The following is a 27,152-nucleotide window of genomic DNA, read 5'->3' as shown; positions in this document are numbered from 1 at the left end:
TCTGAAGCAGCACGTTTAGTGTTGCCTAAATCTGCATCCCTCAAGGAGGCGGTTATGCCTGTCTGTCTTGCACGTATGCAGGCGTGCCCACAGACTCTCCCATCTCCCCAGCACATCTGGAGCAGGACGTGGGGAAAACCACGGGAGCCTGGCCTTTCACCTTCAGCGGGACATGATCTCCTCTAAAAAAATCTGCATCTCAGCATAGATTTTGTTGCTGAGAGCTGGAGGAAAACAGAAGATGAAATGAAGACTCCTAAGCAGCGATACTTGCCTTGGTGATGTGTAGTTGGATGTGGGTGTCAGACTATTGCTGCTCCAGTGACTGTTTCTTCAGAGCATTTTGGGAGCGTGCCTTGAAGCATAATCTATGCCAGTACCTAAATGAGTGTATGTGCATTTGACATGGTTGGGCGAATTATTTAAATCTGAAAATATTGCAAATCACTCCTGTGCATACGTGTAACTTGGGTTAATTACTTACACCTGAAAATGCTAGAAGTTATGCCCTGATTTTTTTCCTGATTCTCCTCCTTCTTTCTTCTTCTTTTTTTTTTTTTTTTTTAAGTTGTGCATGTTGTTAAAATTTACCGTGCAGCTTTTAAAACCTTGTTCCAAAGCACCAATTCCAACGCCTCCTTTCTCTGCTCTTGACTCGCTCTCCATAGCAGTTGTGGTAAAATCCCACCTCTCCAGCTACTTCGTAGGTGTTCCCCGATTCAGAGAGGAGAAAACAAATGTGTTGGTTTATTGCTCGGTTTTGTGGAAAGACTTTTCTTGTTTTGATGGGCATTTTACTCCAGCATCCAGTTGGAGACACTTAAGAATAAGTACTATTGAGAGAGGCAGCTGATGCAAAATCCGTCCTCAAGGTTTTCTCAACAGCTAAAACGAAGTGGTGTTTTACCTACCAAGCATTATTAAAGGAAACTCAGCCATAGCAGCCGGTGTCAGCAATATGCCTCGCAATCAAACAAGAAATATGGTAGATACTCAAAGACATGAGATAACTGCCAAGGCTTATTGCAGAGCAAAGAGCTTTTCAAAAAATGTTTTCTCTGAAGAGCATCAGATTTCACTCACTTCTCACAGCACAGACATGCCTTGGCAATCATGATTAGCCTCATTTGGGCCTGTGGAATCCATTATTTTATAGCTAGTCTCGGAACTGGCAGTATGACAAACAGTTTATTCCTCTTTGGAGAGAAATCTGACCAAAAGACACAGAGCTTCAATTCAGCAGTCCCCCACCTAGGATGTTTTCCCTTCCCACTTATGGCTTAAGGCAAGGTACCTAACGTTTGCCTTGATGGCTCTGTCGGGCTCTCGACATCCCAAATTTATCTCGTGCCTGGATGAGGACAAATCTTTAATGAACATCAGGCTTTTGTTCCTTTTTTAAAGTCAGACAAGGAGGGTTTACAATTAATCTGGCAAAGAAGATATAAATAGCTATGCAAATAATAATTATCTGAATTAGCTACATTTGCCGTGTTGCCAAGTGATCTTTCAGTGCTTTTAACATCGCAGGAGGAGGAAGAACTGGGGTGGTTTTCTGGCCCTGTTCACCTAACCCAGTTACAGGTGGACTGAATGACCAAGACCGGTAAGACCTAGACTCCAACTTGCTTACGAGAGCTTCCAGGGGTTAGATTGACTGTACCAAGCAAAACTATTTCTGAAAAAGCTGTTTGTGGGGTTTTAAACCATTTTGTTGTCTGTGCCTCATTTCTGAGTTCTCCTGGGCTGAGTGGGCAACACAGACAATGAGGTGCACCGTAGGTTGTTGTCCTGGAAAGTTGCATTCAGCAGTTCTGGAGGACAAAACCCTGCTGCCAGCACTTCTTGATCCACCTCCACATGTGCAGAAGCCTTTCCTGATGGCGGGGAGCAGCAGCTCAGTGCTCATTTTGTGCCCAGACTTTTTTCAGAGGGACACTAAACGTTCTTGGAAAATGCTTGGCTATCTATTTTTTTTAACCTGGAGCTGAAAGTAATGCACAGCAATGCCTCTCTATTTTAGAAAGCAGCTCACAGCCTGAATGAGGTTTAATTCAAGCCTCCATCTCAGGGGTCAGACTTCCACCTCTTGCTCTTCAGAGCCGCAGGGCTGTGTTGCAGAAGGCTGGTGGGTGCTCAGCCTAAGGCTTGTCATTGGCAGCAGTAGCCAGCTGCTGCAAAAGCCCTGCAGACAGTTAGCCCTGCAGTGCTCACATCCCTTCTGGATCTGGGCTTTCTTTTTTCTTTTTCCTTTTTTATTTTATTTTATTTTTTTATTATGGGAGAATGATGTCCAGGTGGCTGATTCTGCTGCAATTTAGTAGCAGCTCACTCATCTGCTGTCATGCTGGAAACAATACAAGGCCAACTGCCAACGAAAGTTTGGCTGAATGACTTGTATAGCTGTAATTGAATTTCACACAGTATTTGTACGATCCTTTTTTTTTTTTTTCTCTCGCACCAAACTCATCTTGCTGCTTCTTTTTAATTGCTGAATTTCAAAAGGAAAATGCTGGTGCACAACAACTTGGGAGAGTTGCAGTAAATTAAGAAGTTGCTGCTTGTTTTTTATATAATCTAGAGGTAACAGAAGGATGCACGACAGCCATAGGGTCACACCAGAAGTCTGTTTGGCTTGTTTATCTGCCCCTGATGATGAGCAGTGGCCAATGCTCGTGGCACTTCTCCCATCTGGCAAAAGTGGTGGCCATTGTCTTATCTACTCAATAGTGCGGCCGTGCCCCGTTTTGCCTGGTTATGTTGCTTCTTCAGACAGAGCAGAGAAAATTAAATGATTCACCTCTGACAAACACATTGAGTAGCATAAGCAACCTTTTTGTCTCCTGAATGCCTTATCAAGGATGAATTGGGTTTTCAGGTTTCTTTATCTCTAGAATGGCACTCTAAACATAAAATCTCACCACAGAAGAGATTTATACACATTAAAAAATCAGATACTTCTTCTGAAGATGAACTATGAATATAACAATACCTGCTACTTTTTTCTTTTTTTAATATATATTTTATTCAGTGTAGTATATTTCAGGCCTCATTATACCTTAAGTGAATTATCTTTACATGAGCAAAAAATATTTACCTCTTGGGTAATACATTTAGAAGCACAGCACAATCACATTCAGCATCTGCTGAAGCTGATGAAGTGGCTGCCTCTTCAGGGGAGCCAGTCACTGTGACTGCCACCTAGAATAATAACAAGAGGAGAGAGTCAAAGGAGGAATAGAAATTATTCAGAGAATTTCAGAGAATCTGAATGTTGCAAAACAGTTGAGAACTGTCTCGCTGATCTCTGCTCTGCCAAAGAGCACAGGCTCTTGCAGGGCTGGGCACTTAGCAGGGGTTTTACTGTTTAACCCCAAGACTCAGAACCCAGAAGTTTCATTGGCTTTCTGCAAGACTGATGCTTGTTTTTTTTTTAGTTTCTTTCCCCTTAACAAAATATTTAAAGGCATAACTTTTTGTGTGTTTTGGTACCTAAAATGAGGAAATGAAGTCATAATATTTAAGCTCCTAGAAAATTGGGCTCGAGGGGACAGTGCCATGGAAAAGCATTTGTTATTTCTTGGATTTTTGGGAGAGTCCACATGAGGGCTAGGGCCTCCGATGCCTGTCATTCATTATACAAATCTCTAACAAAAAGATGGCTTCTACCCAAAAAGTCCAAAATTTGATCTATAATACACAAAACAATTTTGTAGGAAGCTATAACTTTTTTTTTCATCTGGCAGAAACCTCTGGTGGACAAGAGTTAATGTACATTAGTGGTTTCCTGGGTCCTGATGACTGTAAGTTACGCTGACGTGTGTTTTAACATTAATAATCCTTAGTATTATTTTAGTGAACATCTATTAAATTTAGTTATTATGTATTAAAAAGCAGACTGAAAGCACTGACATTTTAAGGAAGCCCAAATTAATGGTTTGAAAGGTTTCACGAATTTATCAGATGAATAAAAATCTAAAAAAAAAATAAATCCATTTATGAAAAATGACAGCTTTGATTTCTGCAAATCCATAGATACTGTATTTAAGGATCTCATTTAGGTTGTGGTTTGTGAAAGCGTTTATGGATTATTGACATTTCCAATCTCTGTAACTTCACAGTGAGATTAATTAGGAAGTGATAATTTGGGGAATGCGTTATATGAGGCCCCTGTAACACAAGGTACTTACAGAGCACCTTTGTTTATGGATGCCTGGGTATTATATGAAAAATATAATTTGGAAATGGAGCAAGTATTCCTCCCTTTTATTAAATAAAGGATTAGCACTTTATTTGCTGTGAAATGCAAGCATTTCTGCTGTGCAATAAGTCATGATTGTCCAGCATTCTCCTGGAGAAACTGGCTGCTCATGGCTTGGATGGCTGGACTGTTTCCTGGGTAAAAAACTGGGTGGCCAGGCCCGAAGGATCATTGTCAGTGGAGTTAAATCCATTTGGTGGCTGGTCACAGGCGGTGTTCCCCAGGGTTCAGTGTCAGGACCAGTTTTGTTTAACATTTTCATCAATGATCTTGATGAGGGGATCAAGTGCAACCTCAGTACATGTGCAGACAGCACCAAGTTGGGTGGGAGTGTTGATCTGCTTGAGGGTTGGAAGGCTCTGCAGAGGGATCTGTATGGGCAAAATTGGTGGGCCACGTCCAACTGTATGGCATCCAACACGGCCAAGTGCCGGGTGGTACACCTGGGTCATAACAACCCCATGGGGCGGGACAGGCATGAGGAAGAGCAGCTGGAAAAGTTTAAAACTTAGCTTGCAGAACAGTTTTGGTCTGGAGGAGAAATGCAGTAGGGAGGCTCAAAGCTGTGTGGGGTTCTTTCATAACAGAAATTGGCAGCTGTGAGAAGGTTAATTAACAGCAATAATTGATAAGAATAATCTATTCATTCCTCTGGCTGGAGACTGGAAGTCTGTGTGCTTTACATTCAAGTGTCAAGTTGCTCTTGGACTGCTAAGGCAGGTAACGTTAATGGGGCCTGTTCCCCCAGGGGAGATCCCCCAGGTAAAGCAGTGGCAGGGCACAAAGCACAATCTGTTATGTATTTATTTACTGTACCTTGCTAAAGGAACCTGACATTGTTCTTGCTCTGAAAAGTAAGGGAAATGATTTCTAGTAAACCTGTCATGTTGAGGGCAAAGGAAAAAAAAAATTAAAAAAAAAAAAAAAAAAGGAGAGAAAAGAAAAGTGGTAAAATGGAATCAGGTGGCAAAAATGGGAAGGTGGCAACAGTACATACTGTATTTGCAAAATAGTTTCAGAAAACCTAATTCCTCCATTCTCTCTGATTGCTCCTGAGCCTAGACCCAAGAGAGCTTCTCTGGCTGCACGTTACAAACTTTTCACATGAAAAGCTCATAAAATAAATGCTTCACGGGGGCAAACAGGCCAGGAGCTAAGGGGTCAGCTTGGTGAGGAGGGAGGCTTGTGTCTTCCGTAGCGGGAACAGTTGCACTGAAGGGACAGAGACCAAAGACCAACCTGCTATGTACCGTATTGCTGTTGCTTTTCCTTTCCCAAAAGTCCAAATGTCAGCCAGCCTTCTGCTGGGTGCAGCTTGCTGCAGTGCCTGTGACTGTTTTTGCTCATTATTAGGGTGTTTAGGGTGCAGCAGCCACCCTGCTGTGCTACAGTGGGACCCCAGGCTTTCATATAAGGATGACAGAAATGGTCTGACGTGCTTCGGTTTGCATGTGTGCTGCAGGGAGTGAGCTCTGAGCTTAGCTATGTGGTCTCCTTTGTCATTTTAATTACGTGTCAGGAGAACAAAACAAAACAAGGACTGGTATTTGCGCAGTGTTTTGAACTTTAGGTTGCCAAAACAGCTTGTGTCATATAGATGCTGAGCTATCTATCTCTCTGACTGTTCTTTTGGTAAACCATACGTTGTGGCTTGTGTGTTTTTAAGTACAAAATAATGAACAGTAACATATTTCCATTCTCTGGGTTTAGAGGTGTTTACTTCAGATCTGCTGCTGCAAAGGTCAGCTTTCCTGTAACTCTGCTACCTGATTAGGATCTGTCTATGTAACATCCATGTTTCCTGGTGGCACCAGGAGCTTGAAGTAGAGTAGAGCACCAGGAGCTTGATGAAGAATGGTACTGTCCTCTTCAGCCTTTCCAGCTGGGTGCTGAGGTAGGGAACTGGCGAGAAGATGATGACCCTCCTGCAAGGTGCATGCCCCAGTTGTGTTGCCTATGGTCTGTTGGCTGACGTATTTCCTTGGGAACCTCAACCACTTTTATAAATTGTAGGGATTGGGAAGAGAAACCACTCAGGACCGTGTGTGCTCTATTACTATTAGCATCACCGGGAATACATCCTACCCAGCAGCAGATTTTCCTGTAGCCTGGAGTTTCTCTAGCACTGACTGCTGGGTCCTGTCATCAACGACCCGCCACGCTGAACATGCTGTGAATCTGATGCTGTTATCATTTGTGTATTGCCTAATTGCCTAGACTACTGCTTTCTGTTGTGATAGCTAAAAGGGAGTTTATTGACATGTGCTTTGGTGGACTGAATTTTGAACAAGTCTCTTGTTTAACAGTCTTTTGGTATAGAAACACCAAGAATCCTGCACCCAGATGCGTCTTCAAAAAGGAAGAGCATCTTCATCTCTGAGCAAGTTCTCCCTGGGCATGCTTTGGGGTACCTTGCTAGGTTTGCGGGTTCCCGACCATATTTCTCTGACCCACTGAAAGGCGTGTGTGTGCTGGGGAGAGCCATGTAAATTGGGAAAGCTGTCTCTGGGTGCTGTAGGAAAGCCCTCAAGTCAAAGGCTGAGAGAGTTGTGGCTGTTCTGCTGTTGGTCCAAGGAGCTTGGAGTCTAGGGGTTAGAAAAAGAAAAGGCTGGAAATCCCAAGACCATCCTTGTACGAGGAGCCCTGGCACGAGGCAGCTTCCAGATTTCATTTTTATCACATTAGAGGGAGCTCAGTGCTTGAGCCTGGTGCAGCAGACTTCAGGGACAAATGGTGTGACAGTCACCACCTCGCACTATGGGTCATGTGTCGGGAAGGCACAAAACCAGCACTGTGCCTTCTGGTGATAGTTTTCCCCAGTTTGTTTCCTACTGCCATCACCACTTCTTGGCTTCACCTCCCCGTGCATCTGCTCAAGCTGGTTGGTGGGGGCAAGATAACAGCAATTAGTCAAATCTGGCATGGAGCACCCTCAGAACAGCTGAAATGCTGCATCTTATACCACTAAGGTCAGCCTCAAAAAACTGTTTTAGAAGTCCTTCAATTTCATCATTAATTATGTGTTTAATGCTGAGTGTCTGTATATTAAGTTTGACCTGGGAAGGACAGCAACAGGGATTGGATTTCGCTTACTCTGCTGTTACACATCTGTCCTGAAGAAAACAGGTGGCAAAGTACAGGGCACAACTTTTTATTTACTTTTGCAATTGCATATAACATCCCCCCTACTCGGATCATTTTTTTCCAGGAGTTTTGTGCTCATGTTGTGGGTTTGAAGTAGTGCCAGGGAGAGAGAGCTCTCTACAGGACCCTACTGATGCCACAGTGTGCTTGTGCCTTGTAGAGTTGAGTGCAACTCAACGTGGTGGTAAGAAAATGAGCAGTTAATGTTGTTCAAGTGTTAATTGTGCCGGAAATTAAGAGCGTGTTTTCAGAGCCTCTATACCCAGCAGCACGAAGAGTATTTAATTAATTTGTTTGTGTGATTTCTCTGAATGGGTGGCAGGGAATCTGCCTGATTGCTCGGCTCTGGGCTCAGCAGGGGCAGGCTGCAGCAGCTGACAGTCACACGTTGGGCTTGGTTTCTCTCCCATCTGAAGAAATGGGTGAAAATCAGGGCGCGTGGAAAGTCTTGTAACTTCCCCCAGCCTCACCGAGGGGTTCTTGATTTCCTTCCAGCCTCTCATGCTGTGGAAGCCAAAGGCACCGGCCTGCAAGCAGCATAGGAAATCAAGGTGAAATACCCTTGTTGTGTTCAAACGAATGTTGCCGTCAGTAGTAGAAGCAGAAGGTCTCACTGAAAGAGAAATAACTGTGTGTACACATTTTTTTCTTAGATCCCTGTAGGGGAAGATGAGGTGCCTCCTGTACTTTTAAATGCTACAAACTGGCACTTCTAATGTATTTTGGCATTGCAGAGGTGTAAAACGGACTGTAATCAGACAAAATTCAAAAAATCCTATCAATGCTGTGTACAAACAGATTTGCAGTGGTATTTTGCATAAATGAGGTGATAATCAGACCCTAATTCAACCCTTCCTTTTGATATAATTCAATGAGGTAAGCCCTCCAAGCTTTCCTTGCAACCTGTTTGAATAACAGAATGTTGTCCCAGTATAAGCAGAGGAGTTAGTGGCATTTAAAAGCGTAGTCTTAAATCAGAAAGTATTTATTCAGGATGCATGCAACGGAAAGCACCAAAAGCACCGTTCAGGAGCTCATCAAAACATGCACCGTGTCTGGGATTGTAACAGAACTGGCTATGGCACTGACCACTAACAACACGCACAAGCTTTTCAGGATAAGGGTAATCAATGCTTCAGGTCACTCAACTGGTCGTGAATATATTATATCCTGCAGAAGCTTCCCTTTTCATACTTCAGGATATTGCTCGGTTGTTGGAGTGCATTGCAAAAGCTTTTGCTCATTGTGAAACATAAATTACAACCATCTACGCTGCCAGAGGTACAGCATCCCATTAGACCAGAAGAATTGGTGTTGCGTGAAGGCATATATTTGGACGTCTGTCATTACTTTCTTGCTTTTGCAAGGGATATTTAGTGTTTTTATTAATACCTTATTAACTGTGCCCAGCCACAGCCTGGGACAGGAAGAACAATTGCTTTGTGAGTTTCTCCAGTCGCTGGGTCCGGTGCCTTTTAGTTCTGCTGGCTTTTTCCCTTGCAAAATCAGGTACTTGCACTGAAATGTGTTGTCTCTGCTCACTAGAGCCCTGACAGCCACATGGGGAAAACATTTACCTTTAACCTCAACCTGTTACAAGGTAGAAAACAGTCTGAATCAAAGCCCAGGTAAAAAAGACTGCTTAAGCTTGGAAAAATGTTCGTTTTGGGAGCTTCTGTTATATAGCTGGCTCTGGACACGCGCCTCTGCACATGGTGAAGTGCAGATCCACACGTCTAGCCAATGCATTTGCAGTCTTATCCTGAAATCATTGAGCCTGTTGATCTTCCATTTAGCCTGCAGTTTCCCATCCAAATGAACGAGACTTTTAAATGCAGAGGGTTTGCAATCCCAGCACTGGAGGACAGTCATTTGGCAAATGTCTCCGTCTGGAAGGGGCCAGAGTGAGCTCTGCACAAGCGAAAACAAAGCATGTGTGCATACCTTTGCATTCCTGTCTCGCTTCTCTGAACAGAGATCTCTCAGCTGTCAAAACTGTACTGTTTTACTGGCAAGTTCTCACTTCTCCTTTGGTGATATTTTATGGGGTCTGTCTTCTCCTATACCTTCAGGGAAGAGGCCCTGCAGAACCAGCAAACCCAAGGAAGGGGAGTGCGGAAGCTGTTTGGGGGCCTCACCCTGCCATATTCTTGGTTTTCTTTTCAGAAAAGTGCTGTGCGCACTGACACACACAACACATCGCAACTGGTAAACGCAGGAGCGATATCCTGACATTTCAGTATATTGCCATGTGGTTTTCTGTGTACCACTTGAAGGAGAGGCAGGTGCACAGAAAACAGCGCTGCTCCTTTGTTAGGGCTGTGCCTCATTTTCCAGGTTCTACCCTCCTCTGAAGAAATAGTTTTGTTTTGTTTTGTTTTGTTTTCCAGAGATTTGGCCATTTGGCTTGTTCTGTAGGCTGCCCAACTCAGCCCTGTGATTGCTGTGCACTGTTGTCTTGGCATGGCTCGTGAGCCAGCGCGGGCCAAGCTCACGATACAGGGATCCAACCAGAGCACCAGCTCTTTGCTGACCCTATGGCAGCATCCTGCCCTGCAGACAGCCAAGCATGGGGCAAAGGCAGGCAGGACCCTCATCCCCCTGGGATGCACCCAGCTGCTGCTGCAGCCAGAAGAAGGGGTTGGTGCCACAACCACGGGGGGGGGGGGGGGGCTTTCAGATGACAGCCCCCAGAGCCTCTCACAGGAGGCTGTTAGATACAGAAAGCGAGCATTTAGAGATTAGTAAGTGCACTGCATATATTTATTCTGACTGCAAGGGGCTTTGTCCAAAGGGACACAGCCTCTTCTGCAGCATTATTATGCATGGTGAATAATTCACATAAAAACATTCTGCAAGATGTGGGGTTGGGCTTTTTAAAGAGCGCTTAGATATTTTTAACTTGTTATCATTATCAGTCTTCAGACTCTTACTGACAATCATGTAAGTATTACAATATTTAAAATGTGTGGTTTTTTTTTCCAAGTCCTCCTAAGCTTGTTTCTCTGAGACATGGGACAATATTCTGCAAATGTCTACCAATGGGCTTCATTTGACTCTCATAAGCTCTCTATTAGTGTCATAAGGGAATATTCTTCTGCTTAATAAAGTAGGCATCTCTATTTTACAGGTTTTTGGCTAAATATATGAGGTTGTATATTTTATAATGTTTCTCCTTGGACGAGTTCATTCTATATATAAATCTGGATCACTTGTATTTCAGAGTATGGGTATTTCATTTTGTTCTATGAACGTAGTCCAAGGCTGCTGACAAGGTATCTCAGAAAGTTCAGGGGGTTTGGTATGTCCCAAGTATTGTTTTTTTTCCTCTTAAAATACTTGTAAAGTTAAAATATGCCTGTATTTTGATCAGCTTGTCTGCATATTATTCAGTGTATATGGGCAGAAGGGCTTTAAATATATATATATATATATAAAATGTTCACATAATGTAGTAGTATCTAAAGTAAATTATTAAATCTTCCTTTTCATATGAAAGAGGTAAAGAAAAGTACCTGGCCAATACAGTACCATTAATCTATTCTCTTTTCTCCTTTCTCTCTTTACTTCTCTCTCTACAATAGAAGTGGAACAAAAAGGTAATTAAATACCTTTCAAATTATATATATATATTACTTATGTATAGGCTAAGTTATTTAACAGTTTAACGTTTTAGTTGAAATACTTTGTCATTAATTCTCACTACTTTTTTGTTAAAGTTTATTTAGTCTCTCTGCTGCTCAACTTCACGAGATAACTCATTTTTGCTGAAAAGTTTTACCAGTACCACTTCCTTTCATTAAATTTCTATTCAAAGGTTTAGATAATTCCCTTTTCTCCTGACCCGAAGAATTTGGAAAGCATGCGTACATACGTATGTGCATAAGTATATCTAATTACGCTGCAAAAGCCTTTTAGAAATGGCACCCCTTTATCAGCTCCATGGGGTGGTTACCAAGACTCCAGTAGAGCAATATGCTTTTACACCAGCTGCTAAATCTGATTTTCCTCCTGTTTCGCTCTCCAGAGGATATTATCAATTTCTGAATTTTCAGAAATAATTGGTTAAACTCCAAGCAGGGAGTACAAATGTGGGATCCCATCTGCTAGCCCTGTGCTACCATAATCCCGTGGTGGGATGGCTCCTCATGGCTCCCCACCGCCTATCTCATCATGGTGGTTATTCAAGCTCATGAAGATCAGCATTACAAACAACCAACAAATATTCTCCCCCTGAAGCACATGCAGCCCCTCCAGGTTGGAAGGGTGCTTATGTGGATGGTGAGGGCCAAGCGAGCCTGTTTTGCTCCGCAGCATCCCTCACACACCGCTTTTGTCTCCCCGCGCAGCCGGTTGGGCTGTTGGCCTTTCCATGATGCCAACATCTGCCCAGAGCTTCCTCCCATGCCTTGGCCACGAGCCAGTCCCCCGCATCCCCCCAGAAGTCTGAGCAGCAAAGCACCCTGGTTAGTCCCACTGCTCCTCTGTGCTCCTCTCATGTAACAATAGAAGGTATATGTTCTTAAGTTTGAATTACTACTATATTTAACAGGACATTTTTTAACTGATTAAAATCTAGACCTTGGGTTCCTCTCCAGTGAACTTGATGCTTTTCCTTCTTTCCTTTCTTTCTTTGTTCCTTCGTTCCTTCTTTTCTTCCTCCCTTCCTTTCTTCCCTCCTTCCTTCCTTTCTTCCTTCCTTCCTTCTTTCTTTCCTTTTCCTTTCAGCATTCATACATCATTCATTTTCAATTGTGTGGACTGCATGTTTTGTGTGTCCTGTAGCGGCTTCAAAAACCTCATTCCTAGTTACACTACCAGTCTGTAGTTGGGTATTCCCTTCCACTCCCTTTGCTTTAAATGCTCTTCTGAGTTGCTAAGGGATTCGCCTCTGCTTTGCTATTGGTACCCTTTAAATATTTAATATCACTTGGGCTATAAGGATGGGACTTTCTTTCTTTTATTTCCATTTCTAGGCCACTCTTCAGTGGGCTGTTCAAAATAACTATGTGGAACAATTCCCCGGGAGTTTACTCCTTCACCTAGTAGGTACAGATTCACTGCAGAATGTAATCTGGAAATACAAACCCAGAAATCCTTTGGGGGCACATACTCATTTCAGAGTTTACAAAGGCGAGTGGTCCAAGTAAGTACACCTGCGAAAATAGATTTGAAAAGCAATAAGAAAATGAGCCGAAGTTGATAGAAAAAGCAGAAAAACAATCAATTTGGTGGAGCAAGTCTTGTTCTAGAGACTTGGCCGCTGGAAAGGCTGGTCTCCAGTTACAAGTCATTGCTTGTGGGTTTCCTCTGATCTCAATTGTCTTCTGCTGCAGAACTAGAGGCTGTTTCGATGTTTGGGCCAAGCACCCCCGGACTCTCATTAACTTTGTTTTTTTGTTTTAAATTCTTTTCCTCTCCAACAGTTTTTCTTTGCCCTGGATTGCTAAAAGGAGTATACCAGAGCGAACACTTATTCGAATCTGACCACCAGTCCGGTGCCTGGTGCAAAGACCCTCTGCAGGCATCTGACAAGATCTACTACATGCCCTGGACACCATACCGAACAGACACGCTGACGGAGTACTCCTCCAAGGATGACTTCATTGCCGGGAGGCCAACCACAACCTACAAACTCCCACACCGAGTGGATGGCACTGGATTTGTGGTGTATGATGGGGCTTTGTTCTTCAACAAGGAGCGAACCCGAAACATAGTCAAGTTTGACTTGCGGACAAGAATAAAAAGTGGGGAGGCGATCATAGCTAACGCAAATTACCATGACACCTCTCCCTACCGCTGGGGAGGCAAGTCTGATATAGACCTGGCCGTGGATGAGAACGGGCTGTGGGTAATCTATGCAACAGAACAAAATAATGGCAAAATAGTCATTAGCCAGTTAAACCCTTACACATTAAGGATAGAAGGGACATGGGATACTGCCTATGACAAGAGGTCAGCTTCTAACGCCTTCATGATTTGTGGGATTTTATATGTGGTGAAGTCTGTGTATGAAGATGATGACAATGAAGCCACGGGGAATAAAATAGACTACATATATAACACTGACCAAAGCAAGGATAGCATGGTGGATGTGCCCTTTCCAAACTCCTATCAGTACATTGCTGCTGTGGATTATAATCCCCGGGACAACCTCCTTTATGTATGGAACAACTATCATGTAGTGAAGTATTCCTTGGATTTTGGCCCACTGGACAGCAGAGCAGGTAAGGGTTTTGATACTGAACTAAAATATAAACTGGGTTCTCTATTTGTCCACACAAATAGGGTGTAAAATTGAAATATGCTTCTGTGTTAATGATCTGCCTGTGTTTGTAAATTTAGCCCCACCACAAGACCTATGATGGATATTCAGTCGTTAATACACGCAGAATGTATTTTTAACATCTTAGCTTGAAACAAAATAGAGAAAGGAGTGTGCTACCCATAACTAACCCAAAACAGTCTCCAAATGTCCATGTTCTTTTTCACATCACAGGAATAGTAACACTATTTTCTTCTTAATTGAATTTTGCTCCATACATAAGATGATCATCCCTTCTGCAGGAATTTTGGCAAAATGAAGCATGGAAGATGCTGTCACTGCAAACAGCATGGGGCAAATTGCCAGCTAGTTTAAATGAGTTAGTTCCATTAAGCTGGGGGAGTCTGGGCCTTTTACAGAAGCCAACAATAATTGCGCATGTGAGCGTGCACCCACAAGTGTATCTTTAGAGTCAGGAGAGGAACTGACAACAAAATCTACCAAACTGTTGGTTTGTTTCCCTTTCTTTAAAGTTGCTCTTTTGTTTTCTTTCTTCTTCTTTTTTTTTTTTTTCCCCTCCATTTCGTTCAGGTCTATGTCTTAGAATACTTTCTCTAAGATAGGAATATCCAGTCCTCAGAGGATTTCCAGCTTTCTCATGTGTTTTCCGTGTCATAAATTACACTGGTAATTACTTATTTGGGTTATAGTCACTAAAGATTACCAACTTCATCATTTTGCAACTATTGTGGTTACAGTTGCTACTTGATTAGTACCATGACTTAGCCTAAATTGTGGTCAGACTTGTTTGATGGTGCAAGAATTTCCAAACTGTATTAGCTCAATATCTTTCAAATGATTACTGCTATACATAAACATATTTTAGTCAGAGTTATCAGGTATTTCTTGTGGTGGACTGTGTATTCAGAAATGCTGAAAAAGGAATGTGAAAGAAATATAATGTAAACTGTAAACTACTTGGTTAGTAACATGGTTATGCCAAAAATATTCTTTTTTGATAATAAGAAATACTAGGAAGCAGATCAGTGGATTCAAAGCTTCAGATTGCCAAAAGACGAGCAAAGAGGTTTTTGCTGCTGACCTTTTCTTTTCCTTTGTGCAGCATGTCATCCATATTAAAAAAAAAGAAAAAAGAAAGAGATGCTGAAAGAAACTGACGATACGAAAATCTGGGGAGGGGTGGAACAGAAGTAGTAAATGAGCAGTGAATTTCCAATTTTATACAAAAATGTAAGGAAGAGGAGAAAGATATCATGAAGAGGCAAATGAACAAGCCCAAGTGACTGTTAAGGGAAGAGCAAGGACCCTTTCAATGTTGTTGACCTCTGCAAGATCTCAGATGAGCAAAAAATGAAGTAATACTTTTCATTCTCCCAGCTTAATGATGAGCATGTACTTTCTGAGTGGTGGAGTGAAGCAGAGCAATTTGTGAGTTATTGGTTATCCCCAAGGACTGAAAATCAGTTGCATCCCTTCTATTTCACAGGGTTTCTCTCCTTTTCAGTGAATCATTTACAGGTATTACAGTGGACTCTCTACTACTCCGTTTTCATACGGTGACCATTTTCAGTAATAGCATCTTTAATAAAAAAGCTGTAATCAATGAAAAACTCAAATCTGCACTTTTTTGGTGAAAAAACTAAATGCCTTCACCACATCCCATTTTCCCAACGGAGTCTAAGCTGGCGAGATGTGAGGGCAGCTGAAAATCTTGTAGAGGTATGGAAATCTGTTAGGTGTAAGGCTTTGATGTATCCCCATGTCATTCTGTTTGCCCCTTTAATTTCGCTGATGTCTGGATGAGAATGTAAAACCCAACAGTGACTACAATGGAAAGCTGAGGTAGATACTGGCTTTTGATGTTGGAAAGGAGAGGGTTAAGTTGATGTCAAGGAATCTGGTAAGCATTCTCGGATGTTCCTTTCGTTCATTTTTGATAGCTTTGTAATGTGGGCATGAAGCTGAATTTTACATGCATATCTCTTTTCTGAAAGTTGCTGGGATTTCCTGTTTGGCAGAACTGTGTTAGTATCCCATTACCTCACTGTTTTACGGGTTTACAGGACTTTTGAGAGGACTGCTCTGAAAGAAAGTGAAATTTTCGATTAGACAGCTCAAATGGGCCACGGCATTTCAAAGTGAAGAAAAATATCTTTGCAGAGGCAGTTCACTGCTCCATTACCTGCACAGCCTGATTAGTGGGAACATTATTTTGCTAGTCAGTGAAACAGAAGCACTGATTTTGAATTGGATAGGTGAGCAAACACTTGCTCGACACCAATTTCTTTTGTAGAGAGGAGCTGGTAGACCAGGTCCGTGTGATTCTTTTTTTTTTTTTTACTGAGTTCAGGATCCAATGCAACACATTTTATGGCTAATGTGAAATTTCATGCTGCATTGCTCCATATATAATACTACATATATGGCTGGATTAAACCCATCATGGTGCTTCCATCGAAGAGCAGAACAGGAGTCACTGCAACACTGGGAAAGCAGTGAAAACCCAGGACATATTTTTAATATTCTTTTATCTATTTATTCATTTTTACAAATAGTGGACTGTGAATATGTTCTCCCTCTTTCAAAATTGCCATTGTTTCTCACTTTCTGTAGAGCAAGGTAATGTTCAGAGAATGCTTTTTGCAGCTACTATCTATAGCTTTACAGTTTGAGTAACAAAATATGTAAACAATATCAGCTTAATTAGAAAATAAAAGAACGATTGTAAAATTGATGGGTCAAACAAATTGGTTGTTAAAAAACAATTAAGGGTGAAGTTTTAGAAACAGAGCTCTTAAAACCAAAAGCATTGATCGTAACAAGAAAAGTGATGTATTTAGCAACCAAAATAGCCAGTAACATATTTGAAACATATTTGAAATCTCTAGCATCATGCATTTCAAGGATATGTGAAATAAAAAAACAGGTGCTGGAGGGTCCAATTCACTTAGAGTCAAACATTTTTAGTCTTTTCCCAGATTGTCCAGGGAAACTGGGAGGAGGCAGAAGTCTTTTGTCTTACAGGAAAGGCAGAGATCGTATCCTCTTACTCTTCACAGTGATTAAACATTTTCTGTATGTTTTAATTAGAGGTCTATTTATTCAAGTAGGTTTGGTGCATTTGTGAGATCTTCAATGTCATAGAGCTTTTCTAACTTGTTGATTGAAAAAATGGGCTTTTACATCTCACAGAAAATGTGTCAAAATGAGAAGTTTCTGTGCTTGGCTTCTGTAGCAGCTAAAGATACAAGGAAAGACAAAAAAATACTAAAATCTTAGGTGAGCTACAAAGCTGGATTCATCTGACCTAGAAGCAATTCAGGGCTCTGGATTGAATTAAACCAAGTGTTAATTTTTCTCAAAAATTGAAAACAGTGCCTTTTAAGGATTTGCCCCATTTTTTTTTCTTTTCCTTTTGAATTTTTGGATTTGCCTGGGATTATTTTCAGTTATCACAAAAGCAGTTTTGAAAGTAAATACTCCTAATTGCCTGCAAACCCCTATGAAACCAGTCACTTCGAGAAGTGAACCTGAAGGCAACAAAAATCTGTGAAGCATTTTTCCTTCAGCTTTTGGCCTCTAAAAGTTAGTCTTTTTTTTTTTTTTTGAAGGTGTTTCTCAATAAATGCTCCTGAGTTGTTATTTTTCTTCTTCTTTTTTTTCTTTTCTTGTGTAGCTGCTATTGAGTTTGCTGATTTGATGAGATAGTGGGAATACCTATGAAAATCTAGAAGCATTTTCTGTCACATGCTTCAAGATGCTTAACCCAGAGAGTGTTCGGGTTGATGTTTTCTGTACCCCACTAGATGTGCAGAGAGGTAAACCTTTCTGTATCAACAAGAATGAAAAATTCTCTACAACCTAATCAATCTTAATATTCACCAGAGTTACCCATTTTAATCATCACCCACTTGTGATACAGTCTGCATAAACAAACTCAGGAAAATATCAACAAATCCTCCTCTCCAAAAAGCTGAGAGCTCTGATCCTGCGCTCCCTCACATCGCTGCATACAAACAAGCGCCTCGTGGCTTCTCCACAGCTCCCAGCCCAGCACCGAATGGCCAGTATCTTCCAGTGGCAGATAGGCCAGAGGAAAAGTTTTGTCTTCTAAAGGTTTGAAGTGCTGTTCCTGTGAGGGAGCTCAGGATGCCCGGTCCCTTCAGGCCAGAGGTAAAGAGCGGGGAGCCCTGTCCCATAGCTCAGCTGTGAAGAAACCCAGAGCCGAGGATTTTCTCTCAGTGGTCTTTTTGGGGCAGATGGCCGCTCAGTGCGGTGTGACACACCGCCAGCACCCGCTGTGCCCACCCCGGTGCTGTACCCTGCAGGGATGGGGGCGGCTGTGCCGTGACACACACGTGTCACTGAGTGCTGTGGCACGGGGTCAGCAGCCGTAGCCACAACCCTTTTCAACCCCAACCTCCCTCTGATGGCACGGAGTGATTAAGGATCTGCCCTAAGGTAGTATTTGCAGTGCAATTTATACCAGTAACCTTTTATAAAGGCACGGTCTGTCAGGCTGCGTTCTGGCGGAGGGGTGTTTTGAAGTGGCGGAGCCTGACAGGAGGGCTTTGGTGGAGGCCAGGGGTACGTGGCCTCTCTGGGCAGGGCACGACCGTGGCTTTCTAAAGCTTCAGGCTTCCCTGCAACCCCCTCAGCAGGGCACACATAGCTCCTGTTAGTTCCCTGGGCAGCTGCAGTAAGGCCTCGAGATAAATCGGCACCAAGATAAGGACCCCTATGTGCGCGTTTGGGATCTGGGTTTTGTGGCAGCCATCTGCAGTGACACTTGGTGATGACGGAGCTCTTTGCAGGCACATGGATGGTAGAACTGGAGCGTGTGGCAGTGGGGAGGGAAGTGCTGCAATCATTGCCTGGCCGTAGCTATCTTCTGCTGGTAAAGCTCCATTTAGGCCACTAGTTATTTTCTGTGGCGGGAAAGAAAATGCAGACCTACTACTTTTGAGGAGACATTTTGTTCTTCCCATTAAGTTATGTCCAGGAGACCCTGGAAATACAATATTGGCTATTTAATGGCCGTAAGAAGTTAATAAATAAATATGCCCTATATATAAGAAAGATAGTGTCATGATATAGGACTTATAATACAGCCTCTTTGTGCTTAAGTGGCTTTCCTATATTGCATATTAACACTGTGGAGTGCCAGTCTGGTAATGAAATGTGATGTGAGCCTTCCATCCATATCTATGATATTTTAAAAACCTCAGAGGGTGCCTGTCAAACTTTTATCCTTCACGTTTGTCTTAAATATTGCAGGATGCTCTCTTGACATGTGATTGCAACCATTTTATTCGGTAAGGGTGATGTGTTTTATTTTTTTTTCCTAAAGCAGTTTTACAATGCAGATAAGGTGAACCCTCCGTCCTTATAATATGCTAATTAAGTGCATTTGTGTCTTGGGTAAAAGATGTGGCGGTATGGTGATGAATAAGAACTTTAAACACATATGACACCTCGTTAAAATGTAATTTTCACATCATAAATCTGAGGCCTTTACTTTGACAGCTGAGTAATGTGGATAGTGGGCAGAGGATCTTGAACGTTTCAAAGCTGTCACGTGCTAATAGGTAGCTGAGAGCAGCTTCCTGCACTGCTCGCCTTTAATGCCATACATCCTTGCCTGGGAAATGCATCAAAAGGGCTGCCGAATCTTAAACCCCACTTGTGCACAGGATATGAATTGCTATCGCTCCGAGATCCCATTGCGATAAGACATGCTTAGCATCTCTGAAGTTGAATCCAGGCTGCATTTTAAAAGGCCAGTTGAGCCTTTTCGGTGAGCAGCTTCTCCTGGCAGACAAGGACCGTTTTTAGGGAGCTGCTGAGTGTTTAATTGCAGCTTCTCCTGTGTTTTTATTTTCCAGTTGCTTTCCTCCCATCTAGGAGCATCCCTAGCTCTCTCACTCCCGTTCCTCTTCGTTGCTTACAGTGACAGCTGCTGGTTGCACAGTGTTGCTGGAGGTTTTTGGAGAGATCAGCCCTTGCTTTCAGCAACCTTTGCTAATTCATATCATGAATTGGAGTCTTGGCTTTTATCCTTCACTATTTGCACATATATGCCTGTCCCATTTATTCTATAAATATTTCAGTCCCCTTTTTGCTATTCAAGATAGAAAGACGTGTCTAAGTTCTGAGGTGAGGAAAGCAGCACAGAGACTCTTCATCTTTTATAACAAAGCTGGCATCTCAACCTACATTTGTTGGACAGGCAGTACATTAAGCTTAGAAGGACAGGGGGATATTTCACCTAACTGGGATACACTGGGATCCAGAAGTGCACAAACCATGTTCGTTCACCAGTTTGAGGCCTAATCTCTCTGTTCATTTTTGTCCTGTTTATTTTTTTTCCTCTTTATAAAGCAGTGTTAGATTACAAAATAACAAAGCATCATACCACTGGACACTTTTCTAAAATTAGTGATTTCTGCCCTTTACCAAGAAAGCTGAAGTTTGAGCTCCTTCCTCTATCTTTTCAAAAAAAAAAAAAAAAAAAGGAAAACTTAAAATGCAAGATTCCTCAGCTTCAAAATACTCCCTTTGTGGAGCATTTCATAAATATTAATACTGTTTGGTTAGCACAGCGGGAGTATCTTCACTGCCTCTCCAGTACGAATAAATATGTGGTTGCTCCCTTCTCCTAAATAACAACACACTTCTCTCAGTGGGTGTGGAATGGGAGGCAGCCTTACCATGCAGAGGCAGAGAAGTCCTCTTTGGGGCACCTATTTAAGCCACCCTCAGAAGATGTTACAGCAGAACTAATCCCTTGGGGAGCTAAACTGGGCTGCTGCTATATCTCTTTGGAGTTGAGTTGTCCCTGTTGCAAACCATATGGGAATTTACCATAAAATCTGCACGCAGGTCACAGCTCCTATTCCCCACAGGCTGGGACGTGTCCGTGTCCTCTACCTGGGGGCTTACAAGCTGGAGTGCTTTGGGACTGGGCTGGTGGGCAGCCAGCATGGGTTGGGATAGAGGAAGGTCAGTGAGAAAGAAATGATTAAGCGAAACTTGACTTTCAAGCTTCAAAACAAAAGGAGGCCAGTGATTTTTGGATGTACTGCTGGAGATAGCGGGGTGGTCTCAGAGGGAAGAAAGACATTAAACGTGTGTGAAGGATAGCGGCTTTTCCATTTCTGCAGCAAGCTGCTTGACTTTAGGCACCAGCCTGGAGTTGTGATTAATTGTCGTTTCATTACATTCGAGACCACTAGGTTGTTGCACTACCATCCAGCACAGCTTATCGGCCTGATGCAAACGCTCTGCACCAAACCCAGCTATCTCAGGGGCAGGACTGAGCAGTTTGAGCGGTTTGCCAGCAGCAGGGGAAGAGGCGACACACAGCAAACACCCGAGACAGCCTTTTGCAGGAGGAAAGGATTGCATCAAGTACTAAAGTGTTGCATTTTCACATGCAGTTTTTATTGACATGCAGCATTTAGCCCTTGGCCAGCAGGTTTCTCTGGTTTGGCTGCAAGGAACGAGGTCTGCATGGGGCTGGGGGTTCAGCCCAGTGAGGGACTCCACAATATTCCATTTTTGAGCTGTCACATTTACCAGATCCTCTCCTCTCACCCTAGAAGAGGAGTATAACCTGCCAGGCTTCTTCTCAATGCATTGCCCTCTCGATTTAGATTATAATTCTGCACCTAATTCCTCGTGGCTCACCCCATAGGGTGCAAACACCCTGTGCTCCCTGCAGCTCTGCTCTGGTGTGGCTGCAGAGCTACTCGCTTGGCTCAGGACATGGGGACAAGGCTGCCTTCTTCGTGTGCCAGCTTGTTTGTTTTTTTTTTTTTTGCTACTGTATTTTTTCAATGAGCAGCCTTTTTCCTGCTCCCCACTGAAAATACCTCCACCATGGCTCTCCTCGCTTGTCTACCACTGATTGTGTTTGTTCTGGAAATGAATACTGTAATATTTTTAGCACCACTTATTAAGACTCGTCTCCTGAAGCCTTGTGCAGCGTTGCTAATTAACTTCTTCAGTGCCGCCAGCACTCCGCAGTGCTGCCATGCCAGGTTTTCTTTCCTCTTTTTAGGCCAAAAAAAGCAGATGCAGATGCCCTGATGCTTTCTGCTTTAGAATCAAAGCAAGCAGAGGACGCAATGGATGCTTTTCAGGATGCTGGCCTTGATACTCAGGTTAAAGAGGAGTAAAAAAGGTCTTTAGGAGTAAGCTACAAAATTAGTGAACCTTTGAAGGAGGCTTTACAGAGCCTTCCCTTGACTCGAGGAAGCTGTGCCCTTAGCATCTCCACATCCTTCAGATGTAGCAGCAAGTAAACTTTCCAGACACCTAAGGTATAACTGCAGGGATGAAAAGCACCCAAAGGATATATGAGGAGTGCAAAGGTCAGCCTAATACTCAGAAATCCACCTGAACTCTCATGGTAGGGTTGGATTGATGGGTTGATTATAGGAAAATTATTGAATTTACATTGAACATGCAAAAAGAGTTTTGGTAGTTGGTTTGTAGATCTTCACATTTCTGGAGAAGTGGGACCAGCCATGAAGGGCTGTGAAATGCTAGTAAGTGATGCTGTCAACAACCTGACATGGGAAGACTGGCAAAGCCTAGAAAAAAATAAATTAAAAAAAAAGGACACTTTGAAGCATATCTTCCTGAAGTGCATTTTGGCATAGTGACTATGTTAAATCAAGAGAATTGGTAATGAAGAAAGCAAGAATAAAACAGTGTTCATTTGTTTGCGGTAAGCAGTCTTCCAAGCATGTACAGGCAAAGGTTAATACAACAAAAAAGTTTCTGGAACAAAATCCCTAAGTTCCTGGAGAGCCATTCTTTAGATAAATCCTCCAAAGTTGGTGGGAGTCTGGACCTGGACTTCAGGAACGAGTCCTGGAAGGAATGGGCACTTTGACTTCCTAATTCATGTCTAAATCATCAGAAGAGGACAATATAAATTGTAAGCTGAAACAAATAGTGACTGCCCATGTGAAACTGAGTCACAGTATCTGCCCTGCATTTTTGTTCTGAAAAGGCTTTTTTCAAGGGTGTGCTTATGACTGGGGGGCAAAGCAGATGATGAAGGCTTAGCTGAAAGAGATGCATCCATTAAAACAACACAGTGATTGTTCTCTGCAACAGGATTTCTTCACTGTAATAGGATTTTTCCTTGATTAAAATGCGCTGAGAGGAAACAGGACTTAAGGTACGTTCAGTGAAACATAAAAGACAATTTAAAAGGACTGGCACTGAATAAGCAAATGTTTCATGTTACATACCTACTCAGGTCTGTGTCCTCACAAAGTACCAGGTGCTTCAGGCTCAAAAGGGCTGGGAGAGAGGGAAGCAACGAAATATCAGAGCTGAAAACTAGAGGAATTTTTACATTGGCCATTACAGAAGATGGGAATATCAGCTGCCTTTATACCAGTCTGTGCAGAACTACTGGGGTGCCATTCATGGTTGTCTCAAATAGCTGGAATAAATTGGCACAGCCACTTGGGAGATCAGGCAGCAGACAGCTCTGCATTGCTTTTGCATCTGCTGGTGCTTAAGATGGACACGGGGAAGGGGCCAGGGGAGGGTTTTGTTGTGTGCTGCAGATGGAGAGAAAAAGTAAAGGCAACAAGTAGAGATGTGCCAGCAAAGATGAAGAATTCCTTAGTCAGTTGGTAGCATATTTCCAACACACCATGTGAAGAAGAACTTTTGTGAGCCTCCATGTATTGGCCTTAAATTCAGTTGTCCCCCTAACTGCATTAATTTATTTCCTCTGTCTAAAGCATGCATGAAGGATGCTGAGGCTTGCCAGGGTTGGTCAGCCTGAACTCACGTGGTGTTTTTTGCTCTTGTACTGCTGAATTAAGCAAATGACTGGTAACAGTTCTGTGAGTGCTGAGGCTACAAGAGGGAAGGCAGAATGAAGAAGAAAAAGAATGATTTTTTTTATTTATTTATTGAGGGAGAAGTAATAAAATTTCTTTGCTTGACTGGAGCTTGGGTATATATAGGTGGGAACCTCAGTAAGATCAATGAATATTTTTGACCCTCTCCACCTAAGCTCTTGTTTTTCTTACTGGGCAGTGTCTGCCAAGTATTCTGTTGGTCCAGTGTTGATTATGTTACTAGGAATACCCTTAGAGCACCTGGAACTGCTTTTATTGGTAAAAGTATCATTCTCTTCACCACGGCAATGATCAGGGCAAGTGAGGAACGCCAGTCAAATAAGCCAAGGTGGAAAGCGCTCAGGAAAGTTTCTGATGCATTCACTACATACAAGTTAGAGATTCATTCAGTGTTGGGCTGGGAGAGGGTCCTCTGCCTGGTGCCTTCCTTGTAAATACAAGCTCTCCTTGCAGATAAACGACAAAAGCCTCCTTCTGAGCTTGGTGGGAACTATGCGAAGCTTTTGGGTAGCCGAAAAGTGTATGGTGAGAGCATGGCGTGTTGTGTAAGGCCACTGCAATGTGTTCTTTTTGTATAAATGAGTTTAAATTGACTCTGGTATGAAGAGTAGAACAGAGAATTAAATTAGATTAATAGATTTTTTAAGACCAGAAGGGACCATTAGCTCATTTAGTCTGACCTCTGTAATGCATTCGATTGGATTTCATCTGCTTCCTTTTGGAGTGAGCCTAATGACTTGACTTTAACTAAAGTGTGTCTTCCAGAAAGGGCACCCAGGCTCCAAGAGACAACCAGTGTGGCACTTCGAGTGGTGCATTTCTTGTGAGGGTATTCTCTCCCATGCTACAGAAGTAAAATAATACTTGTATTAGAAATGTTTGGTTGTACTGCCCAGCCATTGAATCCAATTGTACCTTTTTGCATTATGTGTAAAAGTCACAGAAGTGCTGCTTGAATTACACACTTTGCACCTTACTCACCCAGTGCTCAGGAGGTTGCCTTCTGCAGGAGTCACTGGTAGCTCTGAGATTATGTTTTTTTAAAGGTGTTAGAAATTTCTTATGTTGAGTTGGAAATTCCTGAATAGACTGAGAAAAGTAATTCACTAGCAGTGGCAAAGTAGCTTGCTGGGCACTGAAAACAAGAAAGGAGCCTTCTACTTTCGGATTTGTTCTTTATGATGAGCGTCGCTAAATGCTTCTGTAAACTCTGTTTTTTAATTAGAAGAAATTACCAGTCTGCAGTGCTTGCATACTGCTCTCTTAATGCCACTTCCATTTTTATTTGAACCAGTGTGGTAGGGAGTGACATTTAAACCTCAGAGTTTGTCATCAAGTTCTAATTTTCTCGTTGATGAGAACATCTGTCCATTGGAAAGGGCAAAAACTCGTTCCAGCAGTTTTTCCATAAGGTATTGGAAGATTTAGTTCCAAATGGGTTTTCTGATTGTTGCTTCAGGTTTATTGCCTTTTGTTTTCCCCACTTATTTTGTTTAAAGGAGCCTGTATTTATACTGAGTAAAAGACAGGCAAGGAAGTGAACCACAGAGGATAGAAGAAGCACTTTGGGAAATGGCCATTAAATTATATCACGGGCAGAGTCACACTGGGTTTTTCATGTCAACATGTATTAGCATTTTCTGGTGGAAAGAGGTTGCCATTTCCTTAATATGAAATCGTGAATTGGCTGCACTAAAAAATGTCTCACTTGTTATACTGTGATATTACTATATAAATAATGTATTTTTTCATTCTAACACCGTATTTTGTGATATTCTGGGTAAGCTTCACCTTTGGGCATTTCTTTATGGTTATTGACCACCAGAAACCTACGGTAGCTGAGAGAGGCTTCATCTAGGCTTGTGGTTTCATTACGTTAAGCACTGTGAAAACTGGTGTGTTACCCCCTCTTTCTCACTTTTCTGTTGGAAAGAAGAAACATTAAAATGACCATTTATCAAGGAGTGCTACGCAAGTCCTCTCTTCCCTTAACAACGAAATTTGGGACCACAGTGCTCTTGTGCACATTTGAATGCCATCACCCCAATGCATTTGGCAGCAGATGCATCAACTGTGGCCAAATATATATCCAAACGAGCCAAAATGACCCTTAAATGGCTTGGGGACTAGCTGGTGCACAAGGTGGTGCCTTGTATTTGGATGTGGAAGGCAGTAAGCATATGCTCCGTTGCATTGCCCAACCATGGTCTTAAGCACGGCAATGAATTTGCTCCCCCTTGTTACTTCCAGACTTGGGGGGGAGGATTTGGGGAATAGTTTCTCTCTACAGTTAGTTGACATTTATCAATGACAAATGTATTTGCTTTAGAGAGTAGATCTAGATCTGTAAAAAATGGTGACAGTTTAGTTACAGAGACATTACTGTCCTCTCCATGCTCTAATTTGAAAGCTGATTTTAATTTGCAAAAGGAATACCTGTTAAAAAATGCAGCATGCATTTCTTTAATCCATCTCCCCTGGAAGTCTTGTGGATGCTGAAACAGCAAACCTGGGTTTGTGCATACCGGGGGTTCACCCGAAACTTCCTGACTCGTGTTTAAACGTAAGTCTTGCTGCTGTGCATGGGTTGCAGAGACCTGGTTGGCATCGTGGTGCTGCTGGAGGAGCTTAGAGGAGTTTGTTGCTTCTTCTCTTGGAGGTGAAGAGCTTTTGAGGGAGCAGATGCACTGGTTGATTTGTATGGTTATCTACTACCGTGTAGCTTGGGACCAGCCAAGGATGCCAACGTGGCATCTCTGTGGGTGAATCTTACTGCAGAGGTTGTCTGTTAGCTCTGGCAGGTCGTGCCAAAAGTGGCTGCAGCTGTTGGGATCAAGCAGAGAGCCAGGGAAAATGCAAGGCTTGCGTCTGGCAATGGGTGAGCTCTTTAATCAGAAGTATTCATGCCTGAGATGGGCCTGAAACTAGAAAAAATGAGAGGTTGTCAAGTTTCATGAAATTTCTTAACATGTGTGGCAAAGCCTCTGACCTATCATTGGGGGTAGCACTTCCCGTAGCTGGTGTGACTAACTGAAGAGACATCTCTGAGCCCTTCGGTAAAAGTATGTTTGTATGTATGCATTTATTTACCTAGAAACTGTGTGAAAGTCCCCTAAAAATTTCTCTATGGGATGCTGATGTAACCTTGTCCCCAAAGTATCCTAATAAACCTAAGCTGTTGTTGATTCTAGAAATGTGTTTTACCTATTCTAGGCTTGGCTACATGTCACTCTTCTCCTACAACAGATTGATGATTGATTTTTTTTTTTTAAATTGCATATTTAACAATAAAAATGAGTGATGTTCTATTCCTAACTGAGTCTCCAAGGAATGCAACTGTTTCTCATTATAAAGGGGAAAAAAAAGTAATTAAATTTTAATTATTTTTCCCTTTTGCCCAAATATCTTCACACAGTGCAAATTAAATAAAATTATTTAACCATGACAAGCACTTCTGCCAATTAATCCCTGAGAAGTGAAGCTGGAAAATGTGTGCCACACACATGCAGGCAGTCACACGCGGATGCCTGGAAAAAAAAAGAAACCCAAAGGAGTCTGAGAGAAGCAC

The 27,152-nt window shown here is 42.4% G+C and overlaps 1 protein-coding gene across 21 annotated transcripts in view; it reads left to right on the top strand.

Moving 5' to 3' along the window:
- ADGRL3 (adhesion G protein-coupled receptor L3) overlaps nt 1-27,152 on the top strand; it is a 535,525-nt gene that overhangs the window by 339,502 nt on the left and 168,871 nt on the right. For 17 of the 21 annotated variants that reach the window (XM_048067842.2, XM_048067827.2, XM_048067821.2 and 14 more), the window contains 2 exons: nt 10,990-11,004; nt 12,832-13,632. In XM_048067842.2, the coding sequence (XP_047923799.2) occupies nt 10,990-11,004; nt 12,832-13,632 (816 nt within the window). The remainder of the gene's footprint in view (nt 1-10,989; nt 11,005-12,831; nt 13,633-27,152) is intronic. The other 4 variants (XM_048067822.2, XM_048067832.2, XM_048067834.2 and 1 more) reach the window with 1 other exon arrangement.

This window comes from Anser cygnoides, chromosome 4 (assembly GCF_040182565.1).
Source record: "Anser cygnoides isolate HZ-2024a breed goose chromosome 4, Taihu_goose_T2T_genome, whole genome shotgun sequence".
In the NCBI taxonomy this organism is placed as follows: domain Eukaryota; kingdom Metazoa; phylum Chordata; class Aves; order Anseriformes; family Anatidae; genus Anser; species Anser cygnoides.
This window is presented reverse-complemented; position numbering and strand designations above follow the sequence as displayed.